This window comes from Colletotrichum truncatum (genome assembly GCF_014235925.2).
Source record: "Colletotrichum truncatum strain CMES1059 chromosome Unknown Contig_0004, whole genome shotgun sequence".
Classification (NCBI taxonomy): Eukaryota; Fungi; Ascomycota; class Sordariomycetes; order Glomerellales; family Glomerellaceae; genus Colletotrichum; species Colletotrichum truncatum.
The window spans coordinates 4,499,464-4,518,812 of NW_027222401.1; the positions used below are offsets into that span (position 1 = coordinate 4,499,464).

The 19,349-nt window shown below is 48.7% G+C and overlaps 5 protein-coding genes across 5 annotated transcripts; 2 read left to right on the forward strand and 3 right to left on the reverse strand.

Moving 5' to 3' along the window:
* Positions 1 to 317: 317 nt before the first annotated feature.
* CTRU02_207978 (beta-ketoacyl synthase domain-containing protein) lies at positions 318 to 10,674 on the reverse strand (the record flags this gene model as incomplete). The annotated part of the gene is made up of 14 exons (XM_036729237.1): positions 318 to 2,019; positions 2,232 to 2,352; positions 2,429 to 2,843; positions 2,948 to 3,287; positions 3,369 to 5,512; positions 5,557 to 5,783; positions 5,864 to 6,084; positions 6,149 to 8,036; positions 8,129 to 9,064; positions 9,126 to 9,458; positions 9,531 to 9,756; positions 9,826 to 9,917; positions 9,986 to 10,106; positions 10,168 to 10,674. The coding sequence occupies 14 exons, from the start codon at positions 10,672 to 10,674 to the stop codon at positions 318 to 320; spliced, it is 9,273 nt and encodes a 3,090-aa protein (XP_036579069.1).
* Positions 10,675 to 11,875: 1,201 nt separating this feature from the next.
* Positions 11,876 to 13,375, reverse strand: CTRU02_207979 (transposase; the record flags this gene model as incomplete). Its single annotated transcript, XM_070205003.1, has 2 exons — positions 11,876 to 13,195; positions 13,229 to 13,375. 2 exons carry the CDS (start codon positions 13,373 to 13,375, stop codon positions 11,876 to 11,878), a joined length of 1,467 nt encoding a protein of 488 aa, XP_070061536.1.
* A 540-nt stretch (positions 13,376 to 13,915) lies between these two features.
* CTRU02_207980 (transposase) lies at positions 13,916 to 15,523 on the forward strand (the record flags this gene model as incomplete). The annotated part of the gene is made up of 1 exon (XM_070205004.1): positions 13,916 to 15,523. One exon carries the CDS (start codon positions 13,916 to 13,918, stop codon positions 15,521 to 15,523), a length of 1,608 nt encoding a protein of 535 aa, XP_070061537.1.
* A 672-nt stretch (positions 15,524 to 16,195) lies between these two features.
* On the forward strand, positions 16,196 to 17,750 carry CTRU02_207981 (phytanoyl-dioxygenase; the record flags this gene model as incomplete). Its single annotated transcript, XM_036729236.1, has 4 exons — positions 16,196 to 16,348; positions 16,412 to 16,938; positions 17,014 to 17,323; positions 17,433 to 17,750. 4 exons carry the CDS (start codon positions 16,196 to 16,198, stop codon positions 17,748 to 17,750), a joined length of 1,308 nt encoding a protein of 435 aa, XP_036579068.1.
* Positions 17,751 to 18,148: 398 nt separating this feature from the next.
* Positions 18,149 to 19,195, reverse strand: CTRU02_207982 (uncharacterized protein; the record flags this gene model as incomplete). The annotated part of the gene is made up of 1 exon (XM_036729235.1): positions 18,149 to 19,195. One exon carries the CDS (start codon positions 19,193 to 19,195, stop codon positions 18,149 to 18,151), a length of 1,047 nt encoding a protein of 348 aa, XP_036579067.1.
* Positions 19,196 to 19,349: the final 154 nt, after the last annotated feature.

The window sequence follows — 19,349 nt, forward strand, 5'->3', positions numbered from 1 at the left end:
TCTCATAGCAGTGGTTGGCGGCGTATTCTGTGAGCCCTCTTATGCCATCGAAGTATTTTCTGACCGCCTACTGGTATTCTAGTATGCCGTTTATGTAGATTGTGTTCCCTTTCTGGTCTCTAATCTTGTCTCTGGAAGTCTAGTTCTTGGGAGTTTGTTTCATGCAGAGATTGGACAGTATTTCGACGAATCCATCGGTGTAGTTGTCTCCGCTGTACCTAGAATCGTTGAGAAAATACTTGACGCGTAATGATGCGTTAGAAATTGTTTATCAGGCCCAAGGCCCCCGGAAGCTCGAAGACTCATCATGCTCTATGTTACATGAGGTCCGCCGAGTACTTCGTGATAAGCTCAACGAAAGCATTATGGAACACGATAACGTCCTCAGAGCCGTAAAGAGAGGACTGCAACTTTACAATAACCAGTGGGTCACGCGTTGGATCGGCACAAATTTCAAGCACCACGTCATACGGCGTTCGTTCGCGGGAAACAAGCTCAGAAGCCCGCAAACCGCCTTGCTCGGTGATGACTGCATTGCCAATGCGCACGCTCTCAACCCCGCCCCCAGCGTAATCGAACACTGCTTGGAACAGTGGCGCGTGCGGCCAGTCCTTGGCTAGGACTTCCATAGTTGGAGTTACTGGCAGCCGCTCCAGTAACACACTGTACGGTACGCGCGCGTGCTGCATTGCCCCGCGCATCGCCTTCTTGACGAGACCCAACTGTTGGATAGGACTCAACGATGATCTGCCTCCTTTTTCTCTCGTCTTTATGCGTACAGGCAATAAGTTGGCGAAGAAGCCCATCGCTGCCATGTCCTCCACCGTAGCACGGTTCGTGTCCGCAACTCCAATGGTTATCATTCTTTCGTCGTCATCGTCATTATTATTGGTGGCTCCGTCCTCACTATTGCTGTTCTTGCTTGTTAATCTGCTCAGGAGCGCGGCATATACTGTCATGAAAAATTGCATACGCGAGACCTTTTGTTGCCGCACCGCCTCCTTGACTTGTGTGGACACTGCCGAGCTGAGGCGGAAGACCCCTGTGTGTTGATACCAAGAACAGGGGGGACTGTTGTTCCGATCGGTGTGCAGGCAATGTGGGAGGTCAAGAATGGGCATGATAGGCACCACCTTGTTGTTGTACTGGAACATCCAGTAGGCAATGTCAGCATCCAACCGTCCCTGCTCGTATTCGACGCGCTGACTATTGGAAATCTTCGAAAATTGTGGAACAGCGACAGGGAGCACCGCGCCGTTGTAGAGAGCACAGATTTCAGAGAGGAGCGCAGATGTGGTCGCGCCATCCCCGGCGAGCCGATGATAGGCAATCACGAGAAGATGATGATGGGCTGACGACCAGTGAAAATCAACAATCTTAAATGTCTTGCCAGACTCAAGGTCGTAACCCTCCCTGTGAAGCTGCTTCATTGCCTCCTCGGCCGAGGCTTGATCGGCGACCGCTGTGCAATTCAAACTCCATGTCGGCGTGTCCAGGATAACTTGAGTCATGTCATTGCCCTCATTGGTCTGGAGCTCGGCGAGGAACGCAGTGCGAAGGATCTCATGTCTGAGTATCACTTCGTCTACAGCTGTGCCGAGTCTTTGAAGATCTATGTAGCCTTCGAACAGGTAGGCGATGGTGTTGTGAAAGATAGTACAATCGCGCGAGAGCTGCTGTTGCAGTTTCCATGAATACGTCTGCCCTATCGACAGGGGATGCCGACGCAAGGTCTTTGTGCTGGCCTGATCATCGCCGCTTGCGTCTAATGTCATGCTGGTCCGGGCGGAGTTTACTGACGGCTTCCCAGATGTCAATGACGAATCCATGCTGCTAGAGGTCGGGCTCTGGATGGTTGACGACACTGACGCCTCCGGCTGGCATTCTTCTGGATTGAGAGCAATCAGAGGTATTGCATCACGTGGAAGTCGTCTGACGGCTTCCTCAGCGAGATCTTCAAGAGAAGCACCACTGAGGACTCGCAAGATGGGTATATCGACCAAAAGTTCTTGGGAGAACCTGCAATAAACGAAACATCAGCCATGTACATAGATGTGAACGTCGCAGACTCGTGCATTCTCAACTTCTTTATGGGTGCTTTTTCAGGTTTAACGAGTCCCAACACCACTACATAACGAACGTCATCGGATGGGTAGAAGACAAATTAAAACGCAAGTACATGATGACGGATTGCGTCTGTTTCGGAGAAGGAGCGAATCTCTCTCACATACCATCCTGATACTGCAACAGCACCGAGCGAATCCATGCCCTGGTCAAGGAGTGCGGCATTAACATTGACACTTTGATCTGCAGGGATAAGGAGGATGTCGCGCGTCTTCTGGGCGAGCCCATCTTGATAAACCACACATGTTAGAATTGCGCTATCCCAGCAAATACGGATGGGCGGGTCCTCTGAATCTTTGCTTACGTATGATAGCATTTTGTGCCTCGTCTTTAGTTGCTGCTTCGCGCAGTCGGTCCTTGATAGAAATCCTACTAGTCGAAGACCCTTGGCCCACATAACTCAAATGGTTTTCGGGTGTCCGAAGATGGCCAAACCGAGGGTTATCCCACAACTTGAAGGAGTTCTTGTTCTTGGCCTCGAATACCGGGAAGCCCGTTATCACTTCGATGTCTGACATATCTGTGACGGACATCCGGGTGGTTTTGCCTTCGCTTTGTCTAAACACGCCTTGTCCTGAGACGATGGCTTCGGCAAAAAGGGTATGGAAGTCTCCTTCTGCGAGTTTGCCCATGTCGTGGACTTTGAGAAGTTGCTCGTCGAAATGTGTTCTGGCTAGATATCCAATGCCCATCACGGCGCCCACATGGATCGTCGAGGCCTAGAACTGTTAGCGTTATCCGGTTTTCCCACCTCAACGTCCCCGTCTGTTTTTCGTTCTTGAAGAAAACAGAGAAGGCTGGATATTGCGTCGAGGTCACATACCGCCAGTCCCTTTGTCCGCCGATACTGCGCGAGGGCTTGCAAATAAGCGTTGGCCGCGTTGTAGTTGCTTTGACCGGGAGTGCCACCGACAGTGGCCCCAGACGAGAACATGACGAAGAAGTTCAACGGCGTTTCTGCATTTGCATCGCAGAATCGCTCGTGGAGAAGGCGTGCACCGATCACTTTAGAATTCAGCACTAAATTCATATCTGCCAAGGTCATATTCTGGAGCATCGTATCTCGGAGGACCAAAGGGCCATAAGCGATTCCTCGTATTGGCGGCAAAGTCTTGCGGATCTTTGACAAACCTTCATCTAAAGCTCTCTCGTTGGACAAATCCCTGATTGATAAACATGTTAGTTGGTGTCTAGGGCTGTTAGGGTTGAGGACAGAATGCGGGTGGCCGACTGTCTGAACGCACATGGGTAAAACTGTAACATAACCGCCAAGCTCTTCCATTTCCTCGATCCATTTACAGTCCGGGGTTTCCGGGTGGCGACTGGATAGAACAACATAGCGACCGCCATGTGTGACAATCCATCGGGCTAACGATCGACCCATTGTTTTGGCAAGTCCAGCAAGAAGGTAGGTCTTGTCTGGAGCGAGAAAACTCCCGGCGTCAATAGGGCGAAGCCGGGCTTGAATTGTGTCAGTGGTCCTCCAGTCAATAATGGTGGTGAGGTCCATGGGGGCTTCATTGAACTGCATATCAGCGACCTTGATGATTGCTGCTCCAACCATGACGTGATCATCGGTAACTGCTGAGGATGCGAGAAGAGCCTGCTCGACAGCAATGGCAAATTCACCACAATTGAAATTGTCATAAAGCGTGCCGGACCCATGCTCTGCGAAAAAGTGAGCAGAATCGTACTTTGCACAATGTGGTGGTTGAATCTTAGCCAGGCGACGGCCTAAGGTAGCGGCGGCTCCGTGCTCTGTCGCAAAAGAGAAATCGCAATAGACAGACACTTTCGCAGTGACCATTTTCTTCAGCGCCCGTTCCGATACCCAAAGGTCTAGGTACGTCCATGAGGAGCCTGACTTGAGCTCTATCGCAGTAAGTTGTTGACTGGTGGCAAAGTGTGCCTGAACGTTATTCCTCTTGGCTTGTTTTTCAATGGCATGAACGCAAAACCGCGGTGCGTCAAACACGAGAACACTCGTGCCCGGGACTGCGTTGCTCATAATGCGTTGACTTATGAGGGAGGCAACAATATGGAGCAAAATACATTTTTCTCCAGACGGCAAAGAGAAGACACGGCTGGCTGGAACACGGATGACTGATGCGTTGTTCTCTGCCAGTACCACTACTGGCGTCTCGGTTTCGATGGCAAAACCCTGGCAAAGGTGGAAGAACCCCAGATTACCGACGCGAATGGCCCCGGTTAGAGCAAAATTGACCTGCACCTGGACCAAATCATCATCATGCACATTAGAGAGTGAGGACGGCGGAGATGGTGGGCAAGGGCTGACCATCGCGTCCATGAACTCAAGGTACGAAGACGCTCCATCCTCAGCAAGACAGAAGCGCAAAGGAACACGATCTGGCCGGGCATCCGCGAAAATAGCACGACTTGCAGAGTTTAAGCGATTGTTGCGCGCTATATCGTGCTTGATGCGAGGTATCCAGGCATGCCCGTCGACGAGATAAATCTCGGGTTCATGGAACCCTATCAAGTCACTGCTATCCTCAGGTGGTTTCGGCGACCCTTCGAGCTCAATAATGTGCTGGGCGATGAGTGCGGGGTAGTCCGAATGCTCAGCGTTGTCCATGTCGATGTTCTGGACGTGGATGTTCGGATTCTCGAGCTGTATCGTCCGAAGGAGGCCGATGGTCATAGCCTGACGAGGATTGTGCGTGAAAGCCGCCTCCGTGATCCAGATCACGGCCTTGGCGTAGTCACCCGAGAAAAGTGATTTGGCAGCCTCGAGCTTGATGTCGTCGAGATCATCGAACATTTCGTCATCAAGCTCCGAGGCTACGACGAACGTGGAACCTGTCTCCAACCGCGCAGCCTGTTTGAACATAGTTTGCAAGCAGTCAAGACGGAGGATCCGCCTATGGCTTAACTTGGCTTGAAGCTTGTCCAGTAAGGCTGATGATCGACCAGAGCAGCCACCGACAAAGACTAGCTGCGGCATGTTCGCTCCGTCATCTTTTTGCCTGGGTGGCGTGTGAAGTAGGCTTTCAAACTGCTCCACCTTGGGATTTATGGCATGTGCACTGAACAGTGAATTCTGGAAAACCCAGCTTTCGCGGTCAGATGTGCGGCTGTCGATTCCTGAGAACCCAGCTTGCTTCAGGATCGCATCCCACTCTTCGTACGAAGCAAAAGGGTCAAGGATACGGCCGTCCTCGTAACCGGCCCACCAGTCAGGGAAGAGCCCAAAGATGTAGCTTGTGCGCAAATACTCTTTAAATGTGGCTTCCGCGATGACAACATGGCCACCCAGCTTTAGCAGAGACCTTACGTTCGTCATAGTTTCAACAAGATGTGGTGTTGCGTGGAGAACAGACGAAGCAATTACCAGATCATACGAGTGAGGTGTGAAGCCTTGTTGCACCTGAATGGCTGTTAGCAACCCTATCTTTTAGCCTAAACACGCACCACGCCTGCTGTAAGTCTGATAGAAACGACGTAGACAATGAAACGAGGAGTACTTGCTGGATCCTGAGTAATGTCTAGCTTTCGGAAGTCCATAAGGTCTTTATACTGGGAAAAGACCTCGCGAGCATTTTCGAAAAAGGTCGCTGAGATGTCAGTAAAGGTGTAGCTGTTGAATCCTAGCTGTGGGACGTCGAGAATATAACGTGTAGCTGAGCCTGTACCAGCGCCTAGGTAGGAAGTTTTAGAGCATTAGTATGGCGGCTTTTTGAACATGGATCCAATAGACAGTAAGCCAGGTCGATCTCACCGATTTCAAGAATGTTCATATTGGGGAAACGATGGCAAATCTGGCCAATGAGATGTTTGCCGTAGTTCCAACACGGTCCATTGCTGAGAGGACTGGCATAGAACTCGCTCAGCAGCCCATCCGCGTTCATCCAATGGAATGGATTCGTGTTGTCACGGATTGTGGAGATCACATTCTCGCTGACCCTCTTGACAAGGCGCACGTAGGGGTGATACCAATTTCTAAGTCTTGGTGTTAGCCTCCACTTGAAAGATGCATTCTTACGACTGGGGGAAGCCAACTTACTCGTCACAGAGTTTCTCTACATCAGCCGCTGTGTCCAACTCCCAATCTGCCTCGTAGAATGTTGTTTGCCACTGTCGAGCCTTGTCCAGGACCTGTTCGTTCCAGTGAATGTATCTCTGCAGTCCTAGGCTTGCATTCCGACGGTCTTCGAGTGTGAGTTTGCTTAGAAGTTCCTTCACGTAATTATATACAATGCGCTCGATGATAGGTATCATGCGCTTGTCCTCATCAGTAGCCCAGAATTCGGGACGATCTAGAATGCGATCTGGTACATAAGGGCCCCACACAGTTTTGGTGAACATCAGATGGTCAGCGGACGGCTCTGGTCTGTAAAGTGGCTGAAGAACGATGTTGTCCACTTGAAAGAGGACAACAGAACTGTCATCAAAGACCTCGACGTGTCCAGTCAGAATCGAGTCTTTGAAGGATGAGCATGTAGAGTTAAAGAGCACAATGACTTCATCACAAGAGCTCAATGCGGAGGCGCACGCTCCAGGAGCCAAGGCAATTCTGTCAATGTGCACAGGAACAACTGTAGACCTCAAAGCTTTGTCACCTGGGTACGAAAAGGCACCCATGATGGTCTGAAAAGCTGTGTCCAACGTGGCTGGGTGAAGAACGATCTCTCGCAAAGAACTGTTCGGAAGTCGGTAATGGGAGAGCCGCCCCGCAGCTCTGCCATCTGCACGGCACAACTCTCGGACACCACGATACTTACTCGTATAGTCGAGACCCAAGAATTCAAGTTCCCGGTAGAAGCTGTTGATGTCTATGTTGTTGGGATGTAGTGGCTCATCTAAGCCTCGTTGCAGCAAGCAGGTCAAGGAAGAGCTAAAAGTGACAACGACGCGACCACTGGCCGACGTGGAAGGTTTTGTTTCTCTGTCAAGAGCAGAGTCAATAGAAACTTCCACTGACAGTTGCTGATCACTCTGATCCATCACTTTAAGCGTGACAAGCAGCTCAGCCATGCTATTCTTGTCGTCGAAGGAGATGGCCTTGTCGATGCTCAGATCCAATACCTCGAGAACAGTGATGTCTATATCATGCGGAACACGCTTCTTTGCTACGTGCAGCGCTGCTTCCATGGCCATCACAACATAGCCGGCAGCGGGAAGGATAGGTTGGCTTTGAAGGTCGTGACCCTCAAGCCACTCATCGTCCCGGGGCTTGATGAAAGATTGCCATTGGAACGTCAAGTCCGTAGTCGACGGAAGAGGGGACCCCAGAAGGAGATGGGGAGCTGTTCCGGTAAGGAAAGCTTTCGTAGCACGTGTTTCTGTCCAGTGTGTTCGTGTATGGTCCCATGCGTACCTCGGAATGACCTTGGTCAGGCTTCTGCGGGGCCATGTTGAAGGTGACACAGTTCTCATGAAGCTGTCAGCTTTAAGTATGTTAAAACAGGCAAATCGTTCCCAGAAATAGGCTAATGCTTCCGCGAATGCATCCATATCATCTTGCCCTCGTTTCATGCATCCTATGTATGGCAGATCCGTGCCGTAAATGGCATGAATAGTTGCAACAGTAGGACGCTTCAGAGCAGGGTGAGCACCCACTTCTACACCACAAGCGACATCATGGTCACCCACAGCACGCTCGACAGCCTGCGAAAAAAGCACTGGGGAGACGAGGTTCGCTTTCCAGTAATCTGCTGTGATGTCCGTACATTTCAAGAGTCTCCCCTCGTACACGGATGAGTACCAAGCAACAGGCGAGCACGATTCGGGCGCCTTGGAGGCGGTACTAACGGCACAGTCACAGTCGCTAAGGGCTTTGATGTATGTGTCACCACACGAGATCATATGATGAGAGTGGTAGGCTTTGTCGACGCGTAGGAATCTGACGAACTTATCTTCGTCCTTGAGGATGGCCTCAACATGTTCCAACGCTGACGATATATAAACGCGATTAGCTCGGTCCACGTCAGATCAAGCTCATGTGCGCGCATACGAGGGACAGGAGGAAGAGAGTCACACTTACCATCGACATCACCAGACAATGTCACGCTGGTGGGCGCGTTATACGCCGCAATGCAGATTCGCCCTTCGAACTCTTCAAGGTTGCACAACTCTTTGGCATCGTCATATGAGATCTCAGCCGCGAGCATAGCACCTTGGGCACCGCTAGGAGATGTAACGCGCGACGTGGTGACTGCTAGCCCACGCAAGTAAGCGACACGGATGGCCTGAAAAGGCGTGATATATCCCGCAGCAGCCGCACAGGCAATTTCACCTGAACTGTGACCGACAATAGCTGTGAACTTGATGCCTGCAGCCTCGAGCAATCTGATGAGCACGAGTTGTACGGCAGCGCAGAGCGGCTGCGAAAAGCCCGCCTCGGCCGCATTGGACTCAACCCCATCACAAAACAGCTGTTGCTGGAGCGTCCACGTAGGACGGTATTCTGTTGGAAGCGTCTGTAAGGAGGTGTCCAACTCATCGATAATATCCCGCGCCAAAGGAATAGAGGCTAAAAGCGACTTGCACATGTGTGGCCACTGTACACCCTGTCCGGTAAAGATGCCCAAGATCTGGGGTGTACTCTTATGGCCGCGGCTGGAGCTGAAGTCAATACCTAAATTGTCTTTAATGGCTGCCTCGAGTGCGAGACGGGCCCCTTCGCACGTGTGGCTCGAAATTGCGTGCCGAATGGGCAGTACAGCTTGCTTTTGCATCAATGTCCAAGCTAGATCTGCCATATCAACGGATGGATCTGACTCAAGGAACCGGAGCATGGCATCCATATTTTCTTTGAGGGAACGCTGCGACTTGGCCGAAAACACGAGAGGCATGCCGTACGTAGTACTCGAGAGCTGGCTCTCCAGGTCGCGGGATAACAATTTGCAGGATGATAGCTCCTGCAGGCCGGATCCTACATGCTCTTCAATGATGCAGTGTGCATTTGTTCCGCCAAAACCTGCGTGAAGTCTTCGTCAACCTTGAGTCACTGCATATGGATGATACTGTCTGCAACTCACCAAACGAGTTCACACTGGCTCGACGTGGGTGACCCAGTGTAACTTGTGGCCAAGGTTGTACTTCCGTGGGGATGCTAACGTGATGATAGAAGGGCTGCACAGCAGGGTTAAGCTTTTCAAAATGTTGGTTTGGTGGAATCACACCATGCTGGACCGCAAGGGAAGCTTTCAGCAAGCCGGCTAGTCCAGCAGTCCCTTCTGTATGACCAATCACCGTTTTCACGCTACCGACCAGCAGATCCTGGGGTTGCGTGACGTCGGGCAACTTGTTCCTAAAGAACGCGTTCGCGATAGCCTCCGCTTCTTGGGGGTCGCCTGCTGGCGTTCCCGTCCCTGATTGATGATATTCATGAGTTCAGTAGTCCAAAAACGGCCCACGTGTATATTTAATCCAGAGGAACTCACCATGGGCTTCAAAGAATTGAGGACGGTCATCAATTCTATTCAAGTCTAATCCTGCCCTCGCATAAGTCTCTCGAATCAATGCTTCTTGTGCCAGATGGCTCGGCATTGTGATTCCAATTGTTTTGCCGTCTTGGTTTACACCCGTCTCTCGGATGATGCTCTCGATGTGATCGCCGTCACTCAGAGCTTGTTGTAGGGTCTTGAGAATCACAGCTGCAACGCCTTCCTGTACGTATCCAAATTCCGGTTAGATGATCATTTATAAACACACAATGTTAGCCAATGGAACACTGACTCCTCTTGCATAGCCATCAGCGGCAGCATCCCACATTCGCGATCTGCCTGTCGGGGAGAGCATGTTCAATTTGCTCTCTGAAACATAACTCACTGGAACCCATTTTCACGTCAGTATCCAGTAATCGGGGTCAAGAGATTATGTCTAAGTTGTTCCATACACGGAGATAAGATCATGTTCGCACCAGCAGCCACCGCAACTCTACTCTGGGCACTTCTGAGTTGCTGTACCGCATGATGAACGGCGACGAGAGACGAGCTGCAAGCTGTGTCAATGGTCATCTGCAGTTGCGACATGAATATCAGCCGCTGTATTGATAGCGAGATGACCACAGAAACTTACGCTTGGACCATGCCAATCGAAAACATAGGATAATCGGTTCGAGGCAATACTCGCGGCAACGCCTGTGGCGAAATAAGTTGGCATATGATGCATATCTTGTGTTTTAATTGTCTCAAAGTCGTGCGTCATAAGTCCAACGTAAACAGCCGTATCAGAACCCTGAAGCTCTTGTACGAGCCCCGCGGAAGAGAGTGCATCATATGTTGTCTCCAAAAGAAGGCGCTGTTGAGGGTCCATGCTTTCGGCTTCGCCCGCCTGGATGTTGAAGAATGGCGCATCAAAGGCGCCGAGAGGTTCCTTCAAGAAATACCCATATCTTGTGTTTGTACTGCCATGGTGCATGCCATCGGGGTGAAAGAACTTTTCAGCACTGAAGCGCTGCTTAGGTACCTCACTCTGAAGGTCTCCAGGTTGCTGCAAAACCTCCCAGAATTTGGATGGGCTGTCTACACCACCGGGAAAGCGACATGCGCTCCCGACAATAGCGATGGGTTCACGGTTCCACATCTTGATACCGAATTCAATTGAGAAGAAATGGGCTTGCGCCTGAGAAGTATCAAGTAAAATACAGACTGTCCATTACAGCTGCTATTTGTGTGGTTAGAGAAGCAATTATTTGTCTCTCCATAGACAGCCTCCTGTCGTTGAGCAATATTTATCTACAGACATGAGTTGACTCCCGCAACTCCATAAAGAGCTATAATGCGTAACTACATCCAGGAATAGCGCTATATCCAGGCGTCAGCGCCGATTCATGGCTGCTGTAAATTGCGAGCAGGTCGGGAAACCTACTGCACCACAAGTAAAAAGTCTCGGTAATGGTGCCCGAGGCATCTTCGGCACTGCCAGTATCCCTGCCCCCTGTTCCGCACTATAGTATACAGTTGCATGCTGCGAAGACTAACTGGAGCAGGTATAATCCTGGATTTGCCCTCGAACAGACATGTCGTTATGCCCTCGGAAACTAAGCAAGGCAAATGTCTAATTATACTTATTGAAGCGGGGTTGGCGGAATTTAGCATGGAGGCCGGTAGCGGCTGAACAGTAAACACAACCGCACCCATAGCTTACCACAGGATGTTCTACGTTGATAAGGGTCAACAGAAGTTCTCTGGTAAACTAAGGATCCGGGTCACTTACTGTATGGCGCTTCGCTCCTCTGATTATAGCTGCTTAGAGGTTTCAATTATGGTAGTTTTCACTCTCAATAAACAAACGTTTCTAGTTCTGATCATGGTAAATCACTGAGAAAAGTAAAACGATACAAATACGTGTATTGGGTGCTTATCTGCTATCCTGGTACAATGGTGTCACTGCTGGTGAAGATGTCTGATGTCCTCAAAAAGAAACAAACAGGAAAAAGCCCCCGATTAATTCCCCCACTCGAGAACATAATTACAAACCCACATTGTACACCTAATACGTCGTCCACATAAACCGACCATCTCAAATGTTAGCGCAGCAGGTGACCCACTGTTACCCAGTGTGCAAAAGAGCATTGGACAGTAACAGTGGGGCTGGTTATCACGCTAAAGTTGGAAATGCTTAGTAAAGGTATAGTTAGAAAATTAGAAAACTATTAGTAACTATATATATTAGATAACGTACATGATAAGCGAGTGAGACAGACAAGCGAGTGAGACAGTAAACCAGACCTTCGCGACAATAATATCGAAATCTATAACAAGAAATCTTAGATTGATTAATACTACTCGGATTCCTGTTCTTCGGATGTTTCCTCAATAAATTGACATGTTCTCGCGTTGTGGCCTGTATTCCCGCATACGCCACACCGACGATGAGTCGTCTCAGACCTCACTTTGCGACCACTACTCCGTCGCGTTTCCTCTTGTAGTTGCGTGTCTGCCTCTCTTTGCGACTGTATATCCTCTCCAGTAGATATAGTAAGACTTCCTCCTTTCTGTAGACGTGTTTTCTTAGCCCTTCGACGCCGACTTAATATTGCATTCTCCTCTCGAAGGATTTGAACCTCTGACTCTAGTAATGCTACCCGATGCCCTAGTCCTTCTGTCCCTCTGGCTAGCTTACTCACAGCACTATAAATTGATGCTGGAGAGCTGCTTCGGTGGCGTGAGATTCGACTCTTAATAAAAGTAGACTGTGATCTTGCTTCGCTTGGGTTGCTCGGCGTCCTAGAGATCCAAGGGTCTGGTGTCTGAGGGACCCCCTCCTCAGGCGTTGGCGTTCGGAACTTTACATCCAGCTTTGAGAGAACACTTTCTGCATTCAAAGGGACAAGTCCAGCTCCTCGGAAACCTCCCTGGATATTTTTCCTCGTAAAAGACTGCTTAAAAGCTTCGTGAAATGCTGCAAAGAAATCTTCCTTCGAGATATGGGTTATGCCTCGCCGCATCTTATTCTCAATTTGCCGACCGTAGGCATTCTTTAACGGCTGAAAACAACCAACATCTAAGGGTTGAAGTAGATGAGACGAGTGAGCCGGCATGCACAGTGTAATAATGTTGTTTTCTTGACAAAAGAGCTCGAAGGCTGCGGAGTGGTGACTTTCATGACCATCAACAACGAGGAGGCGATATTTCCCAGACGTACGTGGTTTTGTATAAATGTCGAAGTGTCTGATCCAGTCAATACCTCTCTCGTTTGTTGTCCATCCATTTTCAGACGTTGCAATAGCCCAATCGCCCGGAAGAGAGGTTTCTGTATACCAGCTTGAGAGGTGATACTGGCCTGCAACGATGATGTATGGCGGGATGCTCTCCCCTTGGGAATTAATAGCCTGGATAACTGTAACCCATTCCCTATTGCCAGGCTGTGTCATCTTCGTATTTGAACGCCTTTCAGCACTTGTAATAACCATTCCAGAAGCAATAACGCCCATCATAAAGCCGGTCTCATCAAAGTTGTAGATATCAGCATCAGCAATACCATACTTCGCAATTGTATTCTTCACAAGCGAAAACCAGCCACGAATCACCTCTGGATCTTCGTATTGAGCTCTCTTATAGTCATACTTGCGAAAGAAACGCGTCCTAAGCTGTGGTTGTCGCTTGACGAAATTAGAAGCCTAGCGCTTCCCAACTGGAGGCGCGTCGCGCTCTGCGAGAAGTCGATTGGCCATTTCTTCCACACCACTCAGCCGGGGAGGAAATGATCGCGCATCTAGGTCGAGAATATACTCAACTATTGTCTTCTCTTCTAAATCTGATAAATTCCGTGAATTAGGCATGCTGTCGCGTCGTGAGACTATTCCCTTTAGTCGCCGGCTTAATGTTGCGTGACTGACTGTATAGAGTGCACCTGCGGCCCGAGCACTAAGTTTTGGGTCATTTCTCATTGCTTGAAGGGCAATTTGTAACCTTCTTTCAATACTAGCTGATTCCATGATTTATTGTAGAGGAAAAGGTGCCGGTCGCGTCAAGGTGCGACGGTCGCGGTTTACTGTCTCACTCGCTTGTCTGTCTCACTCGCTTATCATGTACGTTAGTTAATTATTAGTAAAATAACTATGAGTTTCAGTTTCTAAAATATCTATTTTAGAATATTTTCAAAGACTAAAGCTTTTAATATTAATTTAAAATTAAGTTAAAAGATTTCATAATTATTAATAAGAAGATAAATAACGTACATGATAAGCGAGTGAGACAGACAAGCGAGTGAGACAGTAAACCGCGACCGTCGCACCTTGACGCGACCGGCACCTTTTCCTCTATAATAAATCATAGAATCAGCTAGTATTGAAAGAAGGTTACAAATTGCCCTTCAAGCAATGAGAAATGACCCAAAACTTAGTGCTCGGGCCGCAGGTACACTCTATACAGTCAGTCACGCAACATTAAGCCGGCGACTAAAGGGAATAGTCTCACGACGCGACAGCATGCCTAATTCACGGAATTTATCAGATTTAGAAGAGAAGACAATAGTTGAGTATATTCTCGACCTAGATGCGCGATCATTTCCTCCCCGGCTGAGTGGTGTGGAAGAAATGGCCAATCGACTTCTCGCAGAGCGCGACGCGCCTCCAGTTGGGAAGCGCTGGGCTTCTAATTTCGTCAAGCGACAACCACAGCTTAGGACGCGTTTCTTTCGCAAGTATGACTATAAGAGAGCTCAATGCGAAGATCCAGAGGTGATTCGTGGCTGGTTTTCGCTTGTGAAGAATACAATTGCGAAGTATGGTATTGCTGATGCTGATATCTACAACTTTGATGAGACCGGCTTTATGATGGGCGTTATTGCTTCTGGAATGGTTGTTACAAGTGCTGAAAGGCGTTCAAATACGAAGATGACACAGCCTGGCAATAGGGAATGGGTTACAGTTATCCAGGCTATTAATTCCCAAGGGGAGAGCATCCCGCCATACATCATCGTTGCAGGCCAGTATCACCTCTCAAGCTGGTATACAGAAACCTCTCTTCCGGGCGATTGGGCTATTGCAACGTCTGAAAATGGATGGACAACAAACGAGAGAGGTATTGACTGGATCAGACACTTCGACATTTATACAAAACCACGTACGTCTGGGAAATATCGCCTCCTCGTTGTTGATGGTCATGAAAGTCACTACTCCGCAGCCTTCGAGCTCTTTTGTCAAGAAAACAACATTATTACACTGTGCATGCCGGCTCACTCGTCTCATCTACTTCAACCCTTAGATGTTGGTTGTTTTCAGCCGTTAAAGAATGCCTACGGTCGGCAAATTGAGAATAAGATGCGGCGAGGCACAACCCATATCTCGAAGGAAGATTTCTTTGCAGCATTTCACGAAGCTTTTAAGCAGTCTTTTACGAGGAAAAATATCCAGGGAGGTTTCCGAGGAGCTGGACTTGTCCCTTTGAATGCAGAAAGTGTTCTCTCAAAGCTGGATGTAAAGTTCCGAACGCCAACGCCTGAGGAGGGGGTCCCTCAGACACCAGACCCTTGGATCTCTAGGACGCCGAGCAACCCAAGCGAAGCAAGATCACAGTCTACTTTTATTAAGAGTCGAATCTCACGCCACCGAAGCAGCTCTCCAGCATCAATTTATAGTGCTGTGAGTAAGCTAGCCAGAGGGACAGAAGGACTAGGGCATCGGGTAGCATTACTAGAGTCAGAGGTTCAAATCCTTCGAGAGGAGAATGCAATATTAAGTCGGCGTCGAAGGGCTAAGAAAACACGTCTACAGAAAGGAGGAAGTCTTACTATATCTACTGGAGAGGATATACAGTCGCAAAGAGAGGCAGACACGCAACTACAAGAGGAAACGCGACGGAGTAGTGGTCGCAAAGTGAGGTCTGAGACGACTCATCGTCGGTGTGGCGTATGCGGGAATACAGGCCACAACGCGAGAACATGTCAATTTATTGAGGAAACATCCGAAGAACAGGAATCCGAGTAGTATTAATCAATCTAAGATTTCTTGTTATAGATTTCGATATTATTGTCGCGAAGGTCTGGTTTACTGTCTCACTCGCTTGTCTGTCTCACTCGCTTATCATGTACGTTATATTTAATATAATAAATTTTATTCTTAAGAAAATATTCTAGAAAAGTAATTATCTATTATAAAGCTATTAATAAATAAGTATAGTATGACGTAAATATAATATAATAATAGCACTACTTTGTCTTAGTCTCTTCTCTAACTAACTTTTTGCTTTACTGTGCGTTTTATAAACGAGAGGTCAAGAGCATCCCCTCGGAGACCCTCTCAACTTTAGAATAATGGTGTCTTCTTTTGCAGAAACTGAGTGGCTAATGAGAAGATCAGGAGGAGGGGTGGATCTTAAGTTTTAAATGATATTAAAAGTTTTGGCGTCCACAGTTCCTCCCGAGGTTACAACACAAAATACTGCTAGAAAAGGTATAGTTTCTTCAAAATAATTATCGAGCATCATTTAAATCGTGGAACGTACCGCAACCCACACAAGCAGCAATCCAATCATACTTTTGATATTCGAAAACCTGGCCACATTCACCACCTGTTCTTCCACAAACACTTCACATCTTGTCCATCTGCCAAAAGAAGACCCTCCCCTGACTCAAACTGTTTTTTTATACTGCTTCCAGAATGGCTTCTTACAGCTTGCCACGACCATCTACAAACCAGACACCAAGTCTGCGATTCCGCGACAAGCCATATGATGTGTCAAAACTCGAGAAATCGCAAAAGTTCACAAACCATGTTTCGCGCGTCTGCGAATTGATTGCCCAGAGGCACACGGTAAGGTCAAAGTACCCTACTAGCTGACTTGAGTATTTCACATGACTGATCAAGTTATATCAGAATTTTGATGGACTCAACATGCTTGTGAAGCTCTCGTTCGGGGACGGTACCCAAGAGCAGCCGTTGCATTCCATCATTATTGATTCCCGCTCGAAAAAAGCCATTGTTCTTGAAATGCTTCCTGAAAAGGTCCAACCAGACCTTGAAACAACCATTTTGCCTGAGTTTGTGCTTGATGTCATGGAAGGTCGCCTCAATCCCCAGCAAGCATTCAGGCTCTACGCTCGACCTCCTTGTCCGGGTGCCTTTGCCAGTCGCTTCTCTGCCTTGGGTCCTCCATCACCTATAATAAGCAGCGACGAGTTAAACGTTGAGAGTCTGCCGAAGCCGTGCGAAGACATCCAGCAAATAAAGAGTGATCTCATAAAATGGGGCTACGCATTCGTCGCAAACGCTCTCACGGCGGAGGAAGTGAAAGTGATCAAGACTGCCCTAGAAGAACAAGCAGCGGGTGAACGGCAGGCCGGAATTGCTCACATGGCGAATCTCCATAAATCTGCCGACGATAAGCCCGATCAGCGCGTTTGGTAAGTATGCTATGGCTCCCTGTGGTCGACGATACACACTGGCACACTTTGCCCCCACTAATGTACTGAAATAAGGAACCTCGTGAACAAAGGAGATGAGTTCCTGGACCTTCTGAACCACCCCCTGATCGACGCAATCATGCCTTGGTTCCTAGGAAGAGAATTCGGCCTCTTCGCCATGACCGCGACCATCGTATCGCCGAGGTCCAAATCCGGAATTTATATGCACACAGACCAGATGGACATGACGCCCAATACGACAAATCACCCTTATCTCTTGAACATCTTTTGGAATCTAACTGACATAACTGACGAGAAAGGTGCCACTCGTATTTACCCTGGATCACACATCAAGAACGTAGTGCCTCACCATATCCGTGATGTCGTACGTGATGACGTTTCCTCTTTGTTGGCAGATCGTAATATATCAGTCCACGCTTTGTTTTTTCTCGTTTCATGTAGATGTGACTAGCTGAGTGTCTGACACTGAATAGGGCGGCTCGATACCTGCAGCAGCACCAGCTGGCTCATGCCTCCTGCTGGACAGTCGGACTTGGCACTCCACCGGTATAAACAAGACAAGTAGCTCACGGCCTGTCATCTGCTTGACTTGCTGTAGATTTTACGTTCAAAGAATGGAGAAGCACGACCTTTTCCTCTCCGAAGAGACCAAAGAGAAGTTGTCTAATCGCCAACGGGTACTACTCGGTCTCCCGCTCAAGCAAACGTCGAATGGCGCAGACAAACAAGGCTGGGGAAGCATCTATAAATTGGGAGGAATTGACGCCGGTAGAATGCGGGTAGCTGTGTAGCAGGTTCTACCCATTAGTGTTCAATTTAGCGGGTTCTTGCGATGTTGGCCATAGGTTGAACTTTTCCCCCTTCTGTCAGTGCCCCAAAGTGACCGGGCATTTCCGTATAGAGATCTATGAGACTTGTCCACTACCATTGGTGGTAACCGATTGATCTTACTCATAACCTAGGGGAGAAGTCTGGGTCAGGTCTCCAATGGTTGTACTGTAGTACAAATATCATTTACTAAGTTCAAGTTTGAGCAGAATAATTGATAATCCCCACCCCGCTGCATTCCGACAATCTTTCCCTGCTTCTCTTGCCTCGGCGATTCAAATCAGTCTGACCTTATAGGTCAGTACATCAATCGGTCAATTCACTGCAACACTGTTCTGTTAAAACATAGCAAAATGATCATTCAAAGCCTAGAAGACTCGGTGTACTTGACTTGGGCTGATAACCGTTTGAGTTCTTTCTCGAGGAAAGCCAAAAGCCAATTTGCACTCTCATCTTCTACAACACCGGCCTCCCAGTTCACTGTGATACCCATATAGCCCCCAGCTTGAGAAACTACACAAACTGTGTACGGCGCTCCGTTAGTTGCTATCCCCGCCGACAACACAAACCTATCAACACTGGCCCTTGGCCGAGCAGCTTGTTCGTCGATTTGCGAAGCCTGACTATCCACAACCCCAAGGTTGGTCAAGGTAAAAGCATGCCGCCTAGAAGTTCCACTCGATCTCAGGAATCCATTGCGATGGTCATTTTTGAATTTCAGAAGACCGTTGGTGAGGTTCGCCGTTGAAGCGCTTCGTTGGCGTAGAAATTGTTTGCACATGTTCGCAGACGCCCAGAGTTTCGAGTCGTTTGTAGAGGACAATGTGTTGTCATCATCTTGGGAAGAACTGGCAGTGCGCTGACACGGAATGTAGCCCGGTGGTGGGTTGTCGTCTGCGCAAAAGCGCGGCTCCGCAATACTAGTAAAGCAGCCCATGTCATCTTGGGCGTGTTTCGAATACTTTCTAAGCGAGAAGGGTACGGAGGCCGTAAAACGCGTACTAGGCGTATGCAGAACGGATAAACCAATGGCCACCAGAACAGTTAAAAGAGCTGTGATGCTTGTTTGGTGTTGTCTGCATTGGCGCAAGAGGCTGCGGGTTTCCTGTTGCGGCAGATGGAAATATTGCAAGTTGCTGAAAGGCGGTCGCGTGCTCCCGATGGGCGGTCCAACCCACTCTAAGGGATCGATCGGAGCATACACGAGTGCTTTGAACAACAGGCGCAAAAAGTATAGTCTAGACATAGGGAATGTCATACTTTCTTCCAAGTAGGGAATGAGCGGTAATTTGGGTACTGCAACTATCTCCTTCCCCGCGAGGTTAAGATGTTCACTCCCCGCGGTTGTCTCTGTGGAAGATAGTAGCTGGTTCAAGCATCTATGAAATGTCTTATGGAATGCAATCATTGAAACGCCATCTCCAACGACATGGTGACAAACAAAAGTGTTACGACCCGTCAGATGCACTTAACAGACCCACTGGGTCGGGCGGCTACGACAGGACATATGTACGTAGGATCACGGGAACAAGGGTAAACCTCTCGGCAAGGAAGAACTACGT